The 21,555-nt window shown below is 39.3% G+C and overlaps 1 protein-coding gene across 3 annotated transcripts in view; it reads left to right on the top strand.

Annotated features, from left to right (window-relative positions):
* Nucleotides 1–18,197, top strand: part of SLC35D1 (solute carrier family 35 member D1) — a 44,543-nt gene extending 26,346 nt beyond the window's left edge. The window contains exons 11-13 of one of the 3 annotated variants that reach the window (XR_012130202.1): nucleotides 2,625–2,707; nucleotides 9,150–9,290; nucleotides 13,522–18,197. Coding sequence is in view for 2 of the 3 variants with exons in the window: in XM_017664959.3 (XP_017520448.1) it covers nucleotides 2,625–2,707; nucleotides 13,522–13,630 (192 nt within the window). In the remaining variant the exon portion in view is untranslated. The other 2 variants (XM_017664959.3, XM_037024362.2) reach the window with 2 other exon arrangements.
* Nucleotides 18,198–21,555: the final 3,358 nt, after the last annotated feature.

The following is a 21,555-nucleotide window of genomic DNA, read 5'->3' as shown; positions in this document are numbered from 1 at the left end:
GTAAGTTGAAAAACCAGTGTTATCTTTTGGGTACCTGCTTTACTTGAAAATTGTTCCTCTAAAATAAATCTTGTTATGGTCTTAAGCCCCATAGTCCTTCTTTCCTCATGTATTGCCTTGGTAGTTGGACAGATTGTGGTGCTGGTTTCTGGAATAATCTTTAAGAACTCAGGGAGGATATTATCTCCACTTTCAGGCAGCTTAGCTGAGAGGAGTATGGGAAAAGGAGAATGTGGTACCTCCAAGTTGAGGAAGAATTAGTCCTGTTTCTGACAGGTCCAGTGATGACCTCAGCAGTGATAGGCCTGTCCCTTTAACCCCCAGTGAGAACTGTTCTGTTCTCTGTCTCACTGAGTTCTGGCTGTTTTGTAGGGAAGGGAGGCCTGCCAGAAACTAATCAAGGGAGTTTTCGTATGTGTGAGCCAAACCTTAAATGGCCCACTTTTGAAAGCTGTGTCTGACAGTTCCAGTGATGTCATTTCCTCCTGATCCATTTTATTGAGGGAGGCTATTGGTCTTCAGCCAGGAGAACCAAATTGACTTTCAGCTGGATATGCAGCTGAAATTAATGTCTTCAAGCTTGAGGCCTCTTTCATCTGACTTTGTGATTCTAGTGCTTTAAAGACCTAAGAGGCCACAATATGCCTGAATTCCAAATGATTTAACAAGACTGGCTGGCTTTCTAAAAAACTAAGACAGAGGCAGGTCCTCGATCATTTGGGAAAAAGGACGCAGTTGCCCTTGGAACTTCCTTTCTGGTGCCCATTTATCAGTAGTGATGGAAGGAGTTGCAGAAATAAAGGTTTTACTGCTCTGCTGTGTTTCCCTTTGTACCCCCAGTGGATGGTATCCACCTGACCTCATTTTAGAAACCAGATTTGGGTTAACTTCAGAAGGTCTATGACTTCAACGTGGATTTGGAGTGTGGGGTGTGAATGGGAATTCTAAGTTAGAGGGAGGGAAGCACCTAGATAATCTGGGTTACAGTTGCTGTTGCTTCTCACTGCTCTGTGGTCCTGCTGTTGAAGAATGTACTACACCTTCAGGCGATGGGAGTACGTGGACGCCCTTGCTGGTTCAGAGGCTCCTGGGCCAAGTGGAGCTTCTCCCATTAGCCTCCCAGTTTGAGGCCTTTGAGCTCAGTCATTGCTCCCTAAGGGCCTGAGAGCTTCCTTCTCTGCTTGAGGATCCTAACTCCATAAACTCTTGGGCCATCTCTTAGGTGTGCTGGGAAGATTACTTGGATAACTAGTTAAAAATGGAAGTTCTTAGGCCCACCTCAGATATACTGACTCAGAATCTCTAAAGGTTCTTAACAAGGTTTCCAGATGATTCTCAGGTATACTAATGATTGAGAATTGTAGTCTTAGTTTTAAGCTACCAGCATAGACTCTTCTGTGCTTCCTAGTTAAATTGGGAGCATTGGTGTCGTCTCCTGATAGCAGGCCTTGGTTAGGATGCCCTAATACATCTAGTTTTTCTCACTTCTATTGATTTTGAGCAACAACAACTGAGTTCTTTGTCCTTTGCTTTCTGAAGTTTCATGGGCAATTTATGCAAATTAATCTGCCTTCTCTCTGGATCTCTGTATTCTGAGGTCCTGTTACACATTTTCCCAAGTTGCCTACTGGCCTTGTTTACTGTTACATGGGATTTAATTATATTTTTCTCCTCAAATATGAAAATCTGCTCTCAGTCAAGGAACTAATATAATTTTGAATGCTCTCTCAAAAAACACTCCATTATAAAAATAATTTTGAAACTTGTGTCTGGCCTTTTAAAACTATGGCATTTTACTTTATGCTTCATAGGCCTAATTGAGGAGAACCCAGGTTCTAAAAATGTTTGTGACATGTACCATTTATGGCAGTTGTAATAGCAGTGAAGGAGGCAGAGTTAGGAATGTGAAAGAAAGGAGGTTAGGGAAGAATTGAAGAATAGTTTAAACTTTAGAAAATTTTATTTTGCCTTTGTGATCTGAGGATAAGTACAAGGAGCCAGGTAAGCAGAAGGTATTTACACCTCAGAGTTTAAGGGGGTCAGGAGAGGTGATTTTTAGATATGTTACTTTGAAATGACTTCCTATGTGTTGTTTAAAGATACCAAGGAAGATTCTTCTAAAAACAGTCTTCATATTGGTATACTTTCCACCATCCCCTTTTTCGTTTTCAAAAGCAGATTTTCCTTCTTCATGCTCCCCTCACAGGTCAACAGTTTTCTCAATAGGAGGAAAAACATCCTTTTCTAAGCTTGCTAAGTGTGCTTCGGTGTCTTCTACCCCTAGTAACATAACAGCAGGTTTCTCTGTTTAGATTTATAGTATCAGCTCATACCCTGGGGCAGGGAAAGTCTGATAATCTTGTTAATATCCCTCAATATTGGTGAAAGCATTTAAGCTTCCCAATAAAGATAGATTGGGAAGAGGCTAATATGAAAATTATTTTCTTATTGATGGTCTTGCTTTTACTACACTCATTTTAGGATTGGTGGGTTTTTGTTATTGTGTGTTTATTTGTTTTTTATTTTAAGCATAGGTATTTGGTTCATAGCATGAATGAGTTGATATGAATATTGAAAGGGTTCAGTTAAACCTATGTAATAGTATTTTCCATTTTTCTTTTTAGAATATATTAATAACTTATATTGGAATGGTCTTTGGTGGAGATTATATTTTCACATGGACAAACTTCATTGGCTTAAATATCAGGTAAGTAAAAATATTTAAATGTAGCCACTCTGAATGGTGTTACAGTAAGGTTTTGCTATTTAATGGCAAATGTCTTTATTTATTAAACATTCATGGAGTGTGTACAATGTACTATATATTTAATGTCTTTAGATAACGCTTTTTAAGTAAGGAGGATAATAGTTGCATATTTTATGCAGTATTTAGGAAGTCTTTTATGGAAGTTCAACTCCTTTCACTTACCCTCCAGAGAACAGTCCTTTTATTTATTATGCTAGGTGGCAGAGCAGTGTTCTCAATAAAATTCAAGGCTAAAGAATATCAGCTCTGTTAGAATTGATTTTTATATATCTGACCTTGGACATATCACTGCATTTTAGACTTTATTTATCTTCATTAATGAGGGTGACTTACATGAAAGATCTTTTTCAGTTTGAGAATTTGGAAGTTTATGCTTGAAATACTATTTATGTGCTTAAAAACTGCCAAATTTGTATTTGGCCCAGACCTCTTTCCTGAACTCAGACTTGTGTATCTAACAGCCCACTTGATATCTCCAGCTGACATGTGCAAAACTGAACAATTTTTATTTCCTCTAAAGTCTGCCTCACCCACAGCCTCTACACCTGTCAGTTGATGGAGACTCCATCCTTCTAGCCTCTCATTTCAAAACCCTTGGAATAATCATTGGCTCTTCAATCTTATGCCCACTATCCAGGGTGTTAGCAAATTCTATTGGCTCTACTTTCAGAATAAATCCAAAAAGGGTCACTTCTACCATTGGAATTGCTCATCATCTAAGCCACCAACATCTCTTGCCTGGAACACTGCCTAACCTCTTACGCTTGTATCCCTGCTTTGACTCATTCCCCCATCCTGACCCCCAGTCAGTTCTAATCACAGTAGACAGTGTATTCTTTGTGAAAAGTGTAAGTCAGTACATGTCACAATTCCCCACCGCCTCATGGTTCTGACATGGCCTTGCCAGATTTATCCTCCCTTAAACTCCAGTTTCAGCTCCTGCTTCTCTTCTTCTCCCTCACTTCATTTCATCCACTCAGACGTCCTTGCTATTCCTTTGCAATACAGGACATGCTCTCTCTTTAGGGCCTTTAGATGGAGTATTTCCTCTACCTGGGACACTATACTGCCAGATACTTGCATAGCTAACTCCTTTACCCTGATAAGGTTTTGCTCAAATGTTTCCTACTCAGGAAAGTCTACTCTGACACGTAAAATTACAACCTGCTGTTCCCCTTCTGATAATCCCAAACCCTCTTATTCTGCTTTCCTATTTATCTTTTCCAGAGCACTTATCTCTTTCTAACATATAACAGAATCTGCTTATTTATATTTATTGCCTGTTTTCCATTTCAACTGTTCCATGAGGTTAGAGAGCTCTGCTTATATTGTTCACACAAGTTCCCCAAGCTTCTAGAATGAATCTTGGTAGTTACTTAATAAATATTTGCTTGATGAATTCTGTATGGATTGGTAAAAAAAGCTAATAGAATATGGTAGCATCATCTTTTTTATTTACAGCAAATTATATAACTTCTCTGAACTTTTGTTTCTTCAAATGTAAACAAATGATAGTATCTGTTCTACCTTACTTCTGGATCAATATGAGAATTTAATACTAATTGTCTTTCCAGTGGGTTTCAGCCCCAGACAAGTTCACTATGGATTCAATAAGACCAAAAAAATAACAATGGAATGTTCTTGGGGTGAAAGGGTTTATACTCAACTTTATTCCCATAGTGTCAGGTCAATCTCTAGAATCCTGTGTACTCAGAGCAAGTCTGCATGCAGCAAGCCAACCTCTGCCTCTGGGCCTCTCTGTCCCCGCAGCTGTCTCAGTCTCTGTCCTCGGCAGTGCCACCACTCCAGCCTCTGCTCTTCTGCAGCCTTGCAGCCCTGCAGCTGTGGCATCATGTCACCCAGAGCACTGGGCAGAGCTCTTTATAGAGTCAGTAACGATGTATTGCCCATATGTGTGTAGTGAGCAGGGCCAGGTGAGAATCCTGGCCATAGGAACCTTCACTTTCTCCACCCTAATATTATTAATAGGTGGCAATTGATTCTTGCCCCTTCCCTGATATTTGGAACTACTGTTGTTTACTCTCAGAGAAAAAAAATCATTTGTAGGGGTAGAAGTTGGTGGAAGGGTAGGTGTATACATATACTTGTGGATTGCATATTATAGAAGGTGAATTGTTGAATTTCACACCTTGTTTGGAGTTGTAGTTCTGATGCTTGCCATCTGTGTGACTGTCAGTGAGTGGTTTATTTTCTGTGAGCTTCAGTTTTCTTATATGTTAGGGTTGAAAATACCTATCTATTTAGTTGGTAGAATGAAGTTATCTAGTGAATGTAAAGTATCAATTCACAGCTTGGTATCTATACTTAGTAATTACTGGTTTCTCTCATTAATATTTGTGAGGAAGGGGTATAAGGAACAGCATGGTGAACCAGTTCTGACTTTGGATGTGGCCTGCATGTGCAGAAAATGGAAGTTCGTATGATCAGGATCCCCACCTGGCCCTAAACTACTTGATGATGTAATTGGCCTAGTGCTAGGCTACTGCTTCCACACCCATAGACAATGAGCTATTATTGACTGAGTCACTATATAAAGAGCTCTGCCCAGTGCTGGGCAGAGGCAGAGATGGAGGTGAATTACAGACCTACAGACTGCTGGATGCAGAAGTGATTTTAGTGCTCGACCTACTGCCGAGAGAATAAAACCAGGTATAAACCCTTTTACCCCAAGAATGTTCCATTGTCATTTCTCCGTCTCACTGAATCCACAGTGAACTTGCCTGAGGCTGAAAACCTCAGATAAGACACCTGAGTTTCACTCATTTCTGAAAATCTAGACAAAATAATCATTATGATACTATATAAGACTTGATTCAGTGATGCATTGATTTTCTTTTTGTACCCTTCAAATAAATAACCTGATAGCCAAAAATGAAGTTAGAGCTTTTTTTTTTTGCATTTTGGATCCTGCAGTTCCAATCTCTGAAAAGATAACCTAAGGAAGGTTATGTACCTTTTTTCACTTTGCAGGCTATTTAAAAAACTTTTTAAGTGCCCTAGTATGTTGGAATGTTACAGTGTATGTCAGTCTTATCATATCCAACATCTTAAAAATTCTTCCAGTGGGAATTTCTCTGTGTGTCAGGTACTGCATTATAGTTCTTGTTAGCACTGTTTTGCTAACAAGGTTAGTTGATAATGGTGTCATTGATACTGTCCCTATGTAGTATTTTTAATAATTTCTACTTGCTTTCACATTTTATTGTAATACATTTTACATGCCATATTTTTTAATCCCTTGTTTATTATAAGGCTAAAGAGAATAAGTGATACATTTAATCAGCCAGTCAGCATTCAAATTATTTGCAGAGTTGGGATTAGAATCAAGGTTTCTGTTCAAAGATTATTTCTATTACAATGTGCTTTTCAGCTTTTGTAAAGGAGAGTATATGCTATCTATATTTTTTAACTTTTCTCTTTTAAGTGAAAATCTTGGTTTCATTGTTTATTTTATTTTTATTTAATTTTACTTATTTTTCGCTAGCTGGTAAGCAGACTTACAGGTTGTGGACATTACTTTTTTAAAAATATAAAAACAAATTTAAAGTGGCTACTTACTAGATTTCACCTTGGAAATGATGTCAATCCTTAGCTGACTGCATGCACTTTGAAGGAAATTACTAGCTGAGCTGCATTCTTAAAGGATTTTATGGTTTAACTCAGATACATTTAGCTCCCCTCCACCCTGCCTAGTTTTTTGGCTGTTTTAAAAACAGTTTAAATAGCCCTCTTCCTGGTATGATTCCAGTGCAGGAAAAGCAGAAGTTTTGCATTGGTAGCTTCTCAGGCTCCATCCAAATTCAAGGAGGCATTTTTTTTCATTAGGGCTCTGTTGAGAGCCTAGCTGTCTCCAACTCGCCTAAAAGCATCCCAGGTCAGTTATTGAATGCCCACCCAAGCCCAAAAAAGAAACCACGGGTGAGGAATGAACAGTGAAGGGTGCTGACAGAGCATACTTCTGTGTGTCCATCAGAGGCTGGGCTCTGGCCCATGGCTTTGGCCTAAATAATGTAGAATTTCCAGATAATGATATCATCATTCTCCTAACCAGGCAGAAATCTTAGAATCTCTGAAACTCATCTTTCTGGGATTTTTTTCCTCCCATTAAAAAAAAATCAATATATGATGTAAATATAATAATATTCACCCCTTTTACTTTACAGTTCTTTGAGTTTTAGCAATACATACAGTCAAGTAACTACCACCACGATGTTGAAAATTTAAAACTATTGTATTAACCCTCCCAAGTCTCCCTATGACCCTTTTCATTGAACCTTTCCCTCTATCCTCAGCCCCCAACAAAAATCTTTGGCAAAGTGGTTGTTCAAATATTTTGCCTATTTTTCAAAACTTGGATTGTTTTCTTAATGAATTTTGAGAGTTCTTTACATATTGTGGATAGAGGTCCACAGGTATTATCATATATGTGATTTGCCAATGTTATTCCCTAGTCTGTGGCCTGTCTTTCCATTTGCTTAACAGTTTCTTTGAGGAGCAAAATTTTAAAATTTTGATGAAGTCTGATTTATTGGTTTTTTTCTTTTGTAGGTTGTGCTTTCAGTGTTGTATCTAAGAAATCTTTGTTTAAAACCTAAGGTCATGAAGATTTTCTCTTACATTTTCTTATAGAAGTTTTATATTTTTAGGTTTTACAATTAGGTATGTGGCCCATTTGGTTTATATATATATATGAAGTGAGGTCTAGATGAAGGGTCTTTTTATTGTATATGTGTTTTTTAAAAAATATAAATACCAGTCATTCTGGTAGCTTTTATTGAAAATACTATCTGTTGTATTGCCTAATTCTTCATAACATTCTTTTGAAGTTCTTTTATTATTACAATTTTATAAATGAAGGCTAAGGCTTAGAGAAGTTAAGTACTTGAATGCATTCTGAAGTATGCACTGAGCCTATTTGTGTATGCCAGACATTATGCTCCATGGAGACATGGTACATTCCCTCAGAGATCTGCCAATATCACACTTGTAAATCATGTTGCAAGGACTTAAACCCAGTTGAATTGGAGTTCCAGAGTCCAAGTTCTTACCCCTTAATGCATTCATTCAGTAAATGACTGAATAATTATATTGTAGCCTAGTAAACCATACACATGTATCCATTAACACTTTAGATTCTCAGCTATTTGAGGGCAGAAACCACTTGTCTTACTTATAGTTGTGTCAGTATTTATTAGTGCCTGGTCTATAATAGGCATTCAACATTAATAACAAAATAATAAACAGTATTTTTTGTGTGTACCTGTATTAGGCATTGTTCTAAATACTCCATACTTAGTCTTTGTAACAGCCCAATGAGGTAGATACTGTGACTATTCCATTTCACAGAGACTAAGAAACTGCCCCATATTATCAAGCTGGTAAGTATTCAATCCATGATTTGCCTTCCAAGTTTCCATTCTTAACCATAGTCTAGTAAATAGTGAATAGATGAGTGAATTAATTTTATTTTCATATCTCTTTATGATAGGTCATCACAATGATTACATACTCTTAAGTGAGGCGCCTTTTGTGAAATGATACCCATTTTATTGTAGCTTCTGAGCCCTACCAGGTCCACAAAGTCTCTGGCATGGGGCACGGTATTGCTGAGAGTATAGCTCCATCGCTGGTTCTTGAGGACTCTGGTATAGCTACTTCTGCTCAGCACCTGAACTACTGTTCCTTCATTTTGGTCTCCTCTGCTTGTTTCCTTAGAAGGATGAGTTGCTTCTTAGTTCCAGAGTGCTTCTCTTCCTGATTAATCTTCATCCTAGTGGATTATTCAAGCTTCTTCTGAAGTAAGAACATAGGCTTTTCCTTTGCATAGTAGTTCTCTCATTTGTGGAGAGAGAAGGGCATGCTTTGTACTATCAGTTAGTTGCTATTGATGTAATATCTACCATTTATTTGTATCTGTAGTATAAAGGCTATTTAAAAACTTATATAACTGGCAGGTCACTGGAATACTTGGGACTTTTAAGTAGGATTTAGGGAGGTCAGCTAGCCCTTGGGTATATCATAATTCTTAACAGAAGAGCTCTGAAATGGAGTATAACAGAAAATCTGTGTTCTGTCTTTGATGCCACATTAGCTGTCTGTAATTCTTCTCACAGCCTCAGTTTTCTGCTTTCACTTTTTGAGCTAGAGTTGCTGTCCCAATTTTTCCAGTAGACTTCTCTGATTCGCCCTGAGGAAGTCCTGTGGAAACTATGCCACGTGGTCAGTAGGTGTAAAGTTATTTTGCAAGAGACTTACAACTTTTGAAGGAACTTCCTCCAAGTGTGGAAAACACATAAAATATATTATCCTTTTAGTTCTGATGGGAATCCTACATGTTAAGCCTTTTTTTTCTTTTTTTAAGAGGAGGAAAAGAAAAAGAAGTACAGAGTACAGAGGTAGAGGAGAAAATGATGGAAATGCCTGAGTAGGTTGGACTCAGCCCCAAGCTGAAGAACAGTACCAAAGATGTCAAGAAAGCAAAAAAAGAGCCATTTCTAAATATGTAAGAAACTCCCACCCCTTTCCAAAAAGCTAAAACTGAATAGTAAAAATAGATAGGAGAGAAGATTTTAGGCTTACAGTCTTTTTTCCCCCTAACTTTTCTCTGGTGCAGTCTTTAAATAAACCTATATATGTCCTTGGGGCCTTACCAGAATTCTGATCTTCAAGAAAGCCTTTGCCTGACTCATCATTTAGTAAAGCCAAATAATGTCATTGTCAAGGTCTGTAAGTTCCAAACATATCACAGCAGAATTTGGAAGCTTTTTAATTTTTTCTAAATTTACTCCTAGCTAAATTCCTAAAACTAGTCTGATGGAATGGTTCACATCCTGGCCAGACTTCTGTTACTAAGGTACTTCTATTTTTAAAGTAGGTACACAGACCAATGCTTAGTTTAGAAAGGACATAAATAGATAATCTGGGAAGGCTAACATGTAGGGAGTTAGTATTTGTTGAGTTCCTAATATGTGATGGTCACCTTTACAGTGTCATCTCATTTAATCATCCCCCAGTTTATGTGATTGAAACTCAGAGATATCAAATAGCCTGCCCAAGGCCACACAGCTTCTATAGTGAGAGGCAGAGCTGAGATTCTAACCCTGATCTGAAAATCTGCCCCATGATTTAGCCATGCAGGGGCACATGGGATAAGAGATTTAAATGGGCCCTCAGTGTTTTGAACATTCCCAGAGTCTCCCTGCTTACCTCCTACCTTACCCGCTGACCGGTCTTTATTCTCCTATTCCTTGGCAGCATGGTTAAGAGTCAGAAATGTCAAACCCATTCTGTACATATATTAAAGGAAATGACCTCTTAGTGCAAGCAAAGCTATAGACTGTTATCTTCAGGGAATTTGTAATCAAGCTGGGAAGATTCATTTATTCATAAATAAATGTGTGGTATATATCTGTCATGTGTCAAACATTGTTTTAGGCAGTGGGGCTAGAGCTGCTATCAAAACTAAACAAAACCCTTGCCCTTCATGGAGTTTTTTTCCTAGTAGCAGAGATAGAAAAGGAATGAAAATGAGTGAAATATTTGCGGGTGATAAATGTTAACTGTGATAAATAGTAATGGACAAAGTAAAGCAGGGAAGGGGGATAAGGGAGTTTTGCAGGCACTTACTGAGGTCACATTTGGTGTAAGGACCTAAAAAGCGGAGAGAACAAGCCACATTTCTGGAGGGAAGATCAAGGGAAAGGGCCCTAAGTGGGGGTGTTCCTGGTATGTTCCAGGAACAAGGAGGCCAGTGCCACAGGGGTGGAGGGCATGAAATGAGGTGGGGCCCTAGAGGAAATTGGGTGGAGAGGCAGATTAGGGACAACTTTTAAGTGGGAGAAAGACATTGGAGAGTTTTGAATAGAAGAGTGACAGGATCTGATTTAATTTTAATAGGTTTACTATGGCCAGTGTGTTGAGATTAGGCTGAAGGAGGAAAGGAAGTGTGAAATGATTATGTTAACAGTAATGGCTTTCATTTATATAGGAATCTCATAGCTTTTACAATAACATTAGGCATTTATGTGGCATTAATGGTAGCAGTGACAAGGTACTTTTTATATATTTTCTCAAAAGAGCTTTCAACAGCTGTCATCACACAAATTTAAGTATTTTTATTTTATGTACTCCTTAACTAATTATAGCATTTTAAATTAATTTTACTATTTGTTGTTTAATCTTTGTAATTGCTTTATAAGTGGTTGATTCATTGCCTTTATTATTTATCTTTTCTGGTGAGATTTTTCCTTTTCTATGCTTTCTTATTAACTAGTACCTTTTTTTGGCTTACAAAAGTCTCTTTAGTAGTTCTTGTAAGGCCAGCTTAGTAATGAACTCTTAGTTTTTGCTTATCTGGAAAACTCTTAATCTCTCCTTCAATTCTGAATGATAACCTTGCTGGTAGGAAATTCTTCATTGGCAGTTTTTCCAATACGTTAACTATATCATGCCACTTCTTTCTAGCATATAAAGTTTCTGCTGAAAAATCAGCTGATAGCCTTAAGGGGCTTCCCTTATATGCTGCTTTTCTCTTGTGGCTCTTAAGATTTTCTCTTTATCCTTAATTTTGATTATTTTAATATTAAAATGTCTCAGTGTGTTTCTCTTTGGGTCATCTTTTTGGAACTCTCTGGCCTTCCTGGACCTGGGTGTCTGTTTCCTTCCCCAGTAAGGTATGTTTTCACCCATTATTTTATCAAATAATTTTTCTGGCCTTTTCTCTCTACTCTTTCTGGGATGCCTATAATGCATATTTGATTCCACTTGATGTTGTCCTGGTGATCTCTTAAAGTATCCTCACTTCTTTTAGTTCTTTTTCCAGGTTGCTGCTCTGTCTGGATGTTTTCCATTACTTTGTCTTCTAGTTCACTGATTCATGCTTCTTTTTCATCCATTCTGCTGTTGAACCCCTCTGGGATTTTTTCAATTCAATTATAACTTCTTTTTAGTATTTTCTTATATTTTCTATTTCTCTGTTGAAGTTTTCTCTGTGTTCATTCTTCTCTTGAGATCAGTAAGAATCTTTGAGACCATTATTTTTGAGCTCTTTATCAGATAGGTTGCTTATCTTCATTTCATTAAGGTTGTTTTGGGAGAATTACCTTGTTTATTGGTTCAAAACTTATTCCTCTGTCTCCTCATTTTGCCTGTCTTTCTGTTTGTCCATATATATTTGGCAAAATGACTACCTCTGTCAGTCTTTAAGAAGTGGTCTTACATAGGAGCTTTTACATATGGCCCAGATGTACACTCTTCCCTGGCCACCAGACCCAGGCATGCTGTGGGTGTCTCCTGTGTGTGCTGTGTGCCTACAGGCTGTGATAGGGCTGCAGGTGCTGCACAGGGAAGGTGGAGCTCAGGGCATTCACCTGGCCTTGTGTGGCTCAGTCTCTGCATTGGGTGGGTGGGGCTTGGGGTGCTTGCCTAGTCCTGTTGAAGTTCAGGTGCTACATGAGATGGGCAGGTCACAGGACACTTGAGAAGCCTGGTTACCATGCAGGGTAGATAGAACACAACCTCCAGTGTTAGCAGGTTAGGGGCAGGACACCAAAAATAGTGCCTGTCGGCTCTCTCACCAGCAAGTTAGGATGAGATTGCAAAAATGGCTTCACCAGTGCTTCCATTCCAAGGAAAAAGTGCCTGCAGTTTCCTGCCTCTCTGGCAGCTGGTCCAAAACTAGTAAATGAGTCTCCCTCACTTAGGGTCTAGGTGCCCCTCAGTCTGCTGCTTTTGTCCTGGATCTCAGGGTGAGTGGGTCTGTGGGCAGCCTTCCAAGAATGGGATCTGTTTCCGATAGTTCTATGATTCTCCTAGCTTAATGCCCATTGATTTTCAAGAGCAGACATTTTGGGGATTTGTCTTTCTGGTGCCAGCTGGGGTTGGGGTTCCTGATGTAGGGCACAATCCTCCAGTTCTTGAGGGAGAAGTCCACATTTTGTTGTGGGGTTGCTGTGTCTGGGGTGGGTTCCCAGGCAGGGCTGTGTCTCTGACTCCTACCCTTCTTGATGTGCCTCTTTTATCTTCTCTTGTGGAGATGCTGCTTCTCTAGCTCTAAGGTCCTTTTCAGAGGAAAATTACTCCATATGTAGCTGTAAGTTCATTGTGTCTGTGGGAGGAGGTAAGTCCAGGGTCCTCCTATGCCACTGTCTTGAACCTGAAAAGCCATGTTCATTTAAATAAAATAGGATTAGACAATACTTAATGTTTTATGAGATTGTTTTTTCATTTAAGGTGTCATTGCCTGTTTCCATTTTATGTCATTTTAATGGATACATAATATCCTATTGTACAAATTTATATAATTCTCCATTGTGGGACATTCACCTTTTATCTAATTTTCTGCGATTATAAATTTTGTGATAAACACTTTGTGCTGTAGCTGTGAAGACTTACACCATTCATCTGTGCAGTCGATTGCTAAGTCAAAGGAGAAGCAGAATTTTAAGGTTTTTGATTTCAACAAACTGTCTTCCAGAGAGGCTGTATAACAGTGACACTCCTGCTGGCAACTATGTGTAAACATTGCTTTTCCTAGAACATCAACAGTGTGTAATATCATGATGAAGGACTGTCTCTAGTTTGTTTTGATTTTATTATAATAATTAAGGTGCTATGTCTGTTTTAATTTCATGTGCTACTGATTTGTAAATGTGGCTCCAACCCTCACACCAGTTTCATTTGCCATTCCTTCCTTCGTCCCTGACGGTGGTTTTTCCTTTTTTTTTTTTTTTCAGTATTGCTGGGAGCCTGGTGTATTCCTACATAACTTTCTCTGAAGAGCAGCTGAGCAAACAGTCAGAGGCCAGTAACAAGCTGGACATTAAGGGAAAAGGAGCAGTATGACCAGAGGATTGCATCAAATACATAGGCCCAAGTTTCTTATCAATTCAGAACACTGGCAGTTCCTACACAGATACTGAGGTTGAGGTGTCTTGATTATGGAGAAAATACCATTCTTTTGCACTTGTACAACCTGAGGATTGATTGCTGCCTTTTAAAATTTTATGAGAAAAAACTTATAATTGACTCTATTTTAAATATGCCATTTGAATTAATTTATATCAGACTATAAAATGCACCAGGCTTTTTAATTTATTTTTCTTCTATGCTGACAGTGAAACATCAGAGTTTTGAAAATATTCTATTCCATAGTTTGATATCCAGGTGTCCCTGAGAGCTGCATATATAAAGTGCTCCAAATGGAGCCTCATCATTCAAATCATTGCTCTGTCTGGAAGCAGTATAGCCTCCCTTCTGCTGGAAATGCAGCCAAGTATCTGAAATTTCTCTTCTTTGAATTTTATTTCTGAACAATTGCATTTTCTTCATAAGGCCGCCATCATTGCATTCACCAAAGATGATACCTTTTGCACTGAAAAAAAAAAAAGTGGGGCTTTGAAATGTATTGGTTTCCATGTTGGCTTCCCTGAGAACTCATGGGATAAGCAGAGTGCATTCTTTGAAAATACAGTGTTTCCTCTTTGTTGTGAATGATATGAATAATGAGGGGAGGGAGGAAGTAGGCCTTTTACCCTGTCTTTATTCATCTGTCTGATTCATTCATTCAACTAAAATGTACTGAATATGTCATATGGGCCAGGCATTGTGCTAAGTGTAGGGGTACAGGTATGGTTTTGGAGGTAGTTGAATCTCAGTTGTACAGTGATGACTGAGGCTAAGACAGAAGACGATCCATTCAGAATATGGTACGAGTATGAACAAGTCACAGAGCTTTTCTGCTCGTAGAAACTGCAAATCTATAAATGGGGTTAGAAGCACTCCCCCACCAACCCCACCGCTGTGTAAAACCAAATGCTCCAGTGTGAGGTCAGTGTGTGCGGAGCTCAGCCGTTGTTCTCTGAGTGAGAATGGCATGCAGGTGAGGTGGTCACCATCTGCTCCCCCGGGCTGCCCTCCTCCGGGTTAGGTGGTTACTCTTTTTTTGCTCCTCTTCAAGTCAGTATGACCAGGTCTCTCATTCCTGGAGTACAGGCTTGAGGGCGAAGGCTGCTTGGAGGTTCCCTACCATCAAGCCTTGGTCTGCCTTGTCAGTGTCAGAGCCGTTGTCTTCCTTTCTCCTCAGATGGGAGGAGCCTCCCTTCTTCGGACACCCCACCTATGTCCCGTGCCCCTTGGCTCACTTCCTGAGCATGCCTGCTTCTCTCAAGACCAGTGCTGCACCCTGGGAGCCTGAGTTGCCTCATTGGGTCGGGCAGGGTATTAACACAGACACAGTCCAGTGACTTGGCCCGTGACCTCCACTGACTGTGGGCACGAGTGTTTGCTCAGGCCAGTGTGCTGTCCATGTACACAAGGCTGGGTACCTTTGCACTGGTGCACACACCAGCTTCAATCTCCCTGGTTTTGGAAGCCACTGGGCTCTGGTGACTAAACAGTATTTCGGTGCCTCAGCAGGTGACTGGGAAGGTTTCAATTTCTTTTTAATCTTTGGAAAATTATATTGAGGTCATTTTCATAATTTCAATGTCTTTCTCTTATTTCTGTGTAACTTTTCTTAAAGCCTGGCCTGTTGTACTGGGTCCTTAGAATTAGGCTCATGACCAGTTTCCAATTTAGAAGTTCCAAGTAACAGATCCTAAGGCTAACTTTTTTCCAGTATCATCTGATATGAGAAAATATCAGTGGGAGAATAGGATATGACATTGTGTAAGATGGTTTTTATTGTCCCTGTTTTACCAATGAGAAAACAAAACTCTAGAGAAAGTCAGTGACTTGCTAATAAGTCAAAATTAATGGTTTTTACATTGAACCATGCTTCCATGATTAACTGCCCTTATTTTCTGAGAAAGTGAGGAAACAGGCATGCTAGCTGAGTTAATTTGGAGCCAGAGACAAACAGGCTTTGCAAATCAGGGAGCATGATGGGTAATGTATGCCAGAGCTCACTCTATTCCAGGCTGGGCTCCACTGATAGGCACTTCTGACTGTGAATGTTGTGCACACTGCCTGGTTTTGCCTGAGCAAAGGGTGAAGGCACTGCGAGAGCTAATTTTAGGGGTTTCATTTCTTTTTCTGTCAGCCATGTGAAGAAAGGTACTTTGACATTAGAAGTCATTTGTGTTGAGGAATTTCTCATCATGAAAGGCCTTTGGATGTTGTTTAGAGGAGGTTGGGTAGAACCCCACCAGGTGTTCAACTGTTTCTTGGGGGTCAGGTTACCTTGAAGATCTGTCATCTCTCCAGATTTATTTGAGAAAATCACATACAGTTATAGCTTCACTAAATGCACATGACCTCAGGGCCCCTGGCCTATACCTAATGAACTTTCTGACTGATCAGAAGCAGTAGAGCAACTTACAGCTTCTTCCCTTTCCATATTCTGGTTCCTGGAAGCCCCCTTCATCTGGCACCACCATGGCAAGATAAGAGAAGGCGGCCTGGGAAGTTGGAGATCGACTGGACTGGGCAGCCATCTTTGGAGTTTGTTTTCAGTTATGTGTAGGCTTTGTTATTGTACACTAGAGATTTACCTGATACTCTAGCATCACCCAAATGTCTGGATTTTGCCCCAAGGTTAATTCTTTACAAGACAAAATTTTTTGACCTATTAACTACCTCTTGGGAGAAAAAGAGTCAATGTAGAGTGAATTCCTTAATTTGCCTTTTGAGACAGATGAGCTGTGATGAGAATTCTGAAAGCCAAACTTTATGGCTAGTGGCTCCTTTTCTTGAGTTGGTAACAGTGAAGTCCTCTTTGGCCAGTCTGCGGTTAGTCAGTGCCAGATCGATCTGAATAACCCTGACTGCACATTGCCAACATGTCAGGTGTTTTTTTAATCACCACATGGCTGTTGACTTTATGAGTCAATCATTTGTAGGATCCAACTTGCATGTAGACTTTCTTTAAGTGCATTTGCACATTTTCTGTAGTCCTGTTGTATCAGGAATCCATGGAAAGTCCAGGTCAGTAAAGTTGATGCAGGATCTTCATGGAAAGATTAGTAGTTTCACATTTGACTGGTTTGGAATAGTACCTAGGATCTTGGGTCTGCCTTTGCTTTGTTATTAGGGCCTCATTCAGTGAGCAAAGATTTACTGAGCATCTATTTTTCACAAGGCGTTATGCTAAGCTCTGGGGAAACTGAGATGAATAGCACATGGTTCTTACTTTCCAGGAATCTACCATCATTTAGCCAGAATGTAATTGGGAAAAAGAAGCAGATGAAAGGAGTTGGTAATTTGTAAGCTTCCTGCACTATTACCAGTATCACTAATTAGGGATGCCCCACCCATAGGGGCATTTTTATCATCTAAGAGGACTTTTGTAACTCTTAACTACCCTTGAAACTCTGAGATAAGTGTCAAGCTATTAGAATTCAGTGAATAGCTGGGTCTCTCCTCCCTCACTGCACATATTCTTTCTTTCCCATGGCTGTGTAATATTAGTTCCTCCTTATGAACACTGTTGTAGTTGAACACAGTTGTAATTTTCCTCAGGGAGGGGAAAGCAGTAATAATAAGAATAAATGAGGTAATAGTTGTGAGACTAGTTAGCACAATGCCTAGTACATATTAGGCACTCAGCAAATGTTACTGCCATTATTTCCTGGTGTGACTATAGACAAATCAAGATGTTCAATTTCGCTCCTTAATGCTAGAGGCTGGGCAATGTGTGTTTTTCTGGAAAAATGTGACCCTGTACTTCGTTGCCACTAAAATGATTAAGTTTCTATTCATAGTCTTTTTTAAAATACTAACTAGATACAGTTGTGGCCACTCTGTGATGCAGGTGATTCCACCTGTTTTTAAAAAAGAATCAAATTACTCTCATATTTTTATGGTAAATTTCAAAGAAGAGAAATAATTTTCCATGTTAGAGGAAGATAATCACACTTCAGAATCGTTGTTAAAACTTGCAGCATGTCACCTCCAGGAAGCTCCTGTGCGGGCCGGACTTTCCTTCTTCCCTTCTCTGAATTAAATGCCTTGGTTTGCGCTGCCTCGTCTCCAGGCTCATCTCAGTTATTGGTGTTTGTGAACCTCTGGCAACATCACTGTTTTCTAAACCTATCTTCTAGATTTTCCTGTTAGATGCCACTTTATCAGAGTAACAAGAGATACCCTATGGTGGCTTTTCTTTAAGGTTTCTCTTTTGAAAATACTTTTTAAAAAAGAAATCTACTGGTTAGATTTATTGTCTCTCAAAAAATGTTTTTAGAGTTTATTTTGTTCATAAATATTTCTTTTTCATGCTGACAATCAACTGATTTTTGTCTACAAATGTTGGCCTATTGCAGTATTTTTTCAATATAGATTCTATTTGCCAAATGACCATTTTTGTGTTTTTAAAAGGTACTGGGAATTGAGATATGTAAATCAGGTGACATAAACATGAAAATTATGTGCCTAAATATTTTTGTAAAGGTGTCAAATAAATAATTTTCCTGAACATATGTATTAAGATTTCTTTCTAACTACATACAAAGAATCGAGCCACAGGTCTGCCTAAATTTAAGAGGATGGCATCTGTTAGTTGACTGAGACCTAACAATAGAGAAAATACTGTTTGTCATTGTGTTATAGTGGTTTATAATTAGAATGTGTGTGTGTGGTCTTTGTCCCTGTGTGTGGCACTGACCTCCTAAAACCCTTGTAATTCCTACAAGAGGTAAAGGAACATCGTTTGTTATATTTAGTTTTGTTCCCAGTTCCTGAAATAGCTAGACCTATAAAGGTGAAATGGGTATCTTTTGTTAATCATAATAAGCCTCTTTAATCACACCTGAGTTTATGTTAATATGGTGACTGAGCTGGTAGTCAGAATCAACCTTGTGATTTGACTTTCAAACACCCATTCCTATCCCTAACCTAGGTGGAGCGGAGAGGGGCTGGGAGTTAAATCACTAGTGGCCAGTGATTTGATCCATTGTGTAATCCTAATGAGGCCTCCATAAAAATCTCTGGGCTAGAAAGTTCAGACAGCTTCCAGGTTGCTGAGCACATGGAGGTGTTGGGAGGATGCGGGCATGGAAACTTCACGCATGCCCCTTCCACATACCTTGTTGTATGCATCTCTTCCATCTGGCTGTTTCTGACTTACATTCTTGTGTAATAAACCAGTAATTTAGTAAGTAAACTGATTTCCTGAGTTCTGTGAGCCTAACAAATTAACCAACCTGATGAGGGGGTCAGGGAGACCTCAGATTTACAGCTGGTTGGTCAGAAGCACAGGTAACAACCTGAACTTGTGGTTTGCAGTGGAAAGATGGTGGTCGGGACTGTCCTGTGGGTCTTAGCCCTTCACCTGTGGGATCTAACGCTAACTCCAGTTAGACAGTGTCAGAACTGAACTGCAATACACCCAGCTTGTGTCACAGGTTTGCTTGGTAGGGAAAGAACCCACAGGTTTGGTGACCAGGCGTATTATGAGTAGAGCAGTGAGAGAAGACAGGAGTTTTTCCTTTACGGCTATACAAGTGATTTGCATGAACAGCGTATGTGACTAAATATCCAGTGTCTTTGACATACTTGTAAATTCAAAGGAAAGAAATGCTAACCTTTCTGCTTTGAGATTTCATCTGCTTAATCAAGTGTGTAAGCCTCATAGCTTTACTAGGAAATGAACTAAAAATAGCACATGCTCATTAAGGGAGGCACTTTGCTATACCGGCAGACTCAACAGAGGTAGAAGTACATTAAGGCAATTTTTAAAAATTGTGGTAAAATACACATAAAATTTACCACCGTAACCATTTTTAAGTTAACATTCAGTGGTAATACATATATTCACACTGTTGTGCAACCAGTCTCCAGACCTTTTTCATCTTGCAAAACTGAAATCCATACCAGTTAAACAGCTTCCCACTTCCCTTTCCCTGCAGCCCCTGGCAACCACCATCCTCCTTTCTGTCTCTCTGAGTCTGATTCCTCGAGGAACCTTGCGTAAGTGAAATCATACAGTATTTGTCTTTTTGTGACTGGCTTATTTCGGTTAATGTAATGTATTTGAGGTTCATCCACATTGGAGCATGTGTCAATTTCTTTTCCAGGCTGAATAATATTCCATTGTATTTATATACTACATTTTGTTTATCCATTCATCCTCTGAAAGATACTTGGGGTGCTTTCACCTTTTGGCTACTGTGAATAATACTGCTAAACATGGGTGTCTTAGTTAGTTTGGGCTACTATAACAAATTGCCATAATGTTGTGGCTTAAAGAACAAACATTTAGTTCTCAGAGCTCTAGAGGCTGGGATGTCCCAGGGTACCAACAGATCCGGCATCTGGTAAGAACATGCTTCCTGGTTTGCATATGTCTGTTTCCTCATATCTTCACATGGTGGAGAGCAGAGAGAGGAATCAGGTCCTGTTTTTCCTCTTCTTATAAAGTCACTAATTCTATCATAAGTACTGCCCCTTATGACCTAATTACATCTCCAAAGCTCCACCTCCAAATACCTTACTTTGGAGTTTAGGGTTTTAACATGAATTTGAGGGGAGGACAAAGAATCCATAGTAATGGGTGTGCAAACAGGCTTTCAATTATTTTGGAATTGCTGGGTCATATGGTAGTTTATAATTTTTTGAGGAGCTGCCATACTGTTTTCCACCATGGCTCACCATTTACATTCCTACCAGCAGCACACAAAGTTTCCATTATTGCCAACACTCATTTTGTTTTATTGATAGTAGCCATCCTAGTTAATGTGAGGTGGTATCTCATTGTGGTTTTGATTTGTATTTTCATAATAAATAATGAGGTTGAGCATCATTTCATATACTTGTTGGCCATTTATATACTTTGAAGAAATGTCAGTTCAAGTCCATTTTTTAAAAATTGGATTTTGTTAAGTTCTTCATATATTCTGAATTTTAACCCCTTATCAAATGTTACTTGCAAATATTTTCTCTCATTCTGTAAATTGCCTTTTCATTCTTGTTGACTGTGCCTTTTGATGTAGTTTTAAATTTTGATGTAGTATAGTTAACCTATTTTTACTTTTATTGACCATGCTTTTGATGTAATAGCCAAGAGAATTGCCAAATTCACTGTCATGAAGCTTTTCCCCTGTTTTCTTCTAAGAGTTTATAATTTTAGGTCCTACATTTAGGATCCCCTTTTAGTTAGTTCTGTAGATGGTGTAAAGTCCAACTCCATTCTGTGTGTGAACCATTGTTTTCCTGACACTTTGTTGAAGAGACTGTCCTTAAGGCATGTGTTTTAATCAGCTTAAAAAAATTCTTTGACTTTTTCCTTAATGTGTGAGATACATGTTCTTTCCAATCAGCCCCTTGCTGGTTTCTCACCTTGCTTGGTTTCTGGGCACATGCTTGTCAGTATTGGGAAGCACCGCAGGAGAGGTACTGCCCAGAGTCGGAGCAGAGCTGGTGCCTTTATGTTATCCACAGGAGGTGAACAGCTACCAGGTACCCCCAGGACTTCTTCCCTGCAGCTGTCATCACGTTTCTTTATCCATCCATCAAACCAGACTGAGCTCACTGGGGCGAGTATCCAGCCTCCAGCAGAGGCCTGGTCCAACCATAATGCTCCATGAGGTACCATTTGTCCAGTGTGTTGTGGAACCCACATCCAAACCCTAATCAGTCCAACTCAAAAGACTTTTGCTCTTCACCACCATTCTAGGTTCTTGTTTCTCCTCGTCTGCTTTTCACAGACTTGGTGGCTCCAAGCTCATCAACACTATATGCCTGTTTAATACCATTCTTCATTCAAAGTTCACACACCTAGGATTTAAAGACTAGGCACGAGCTGGTTGCTGATTGCATCTGAGAAAGCCAACAGC

The sequence above is a fragment of the Manis javanica genome, chromosome 4 (assembly GCF_040802235.1).
Source record: "Manis javanica isolate MJ-LG chromosome 4, MJ_LKY, whole genome shotgun sequence".
NCBI classification, from domain to species: Eukaryota; Metazoa; Chordata; class Mammalia; order Pholidota; family Manidae; genus Manis; species Manis javanica.
This window is presented reverse-complemented; position numbering and strand designations above follow the sequence as displayed.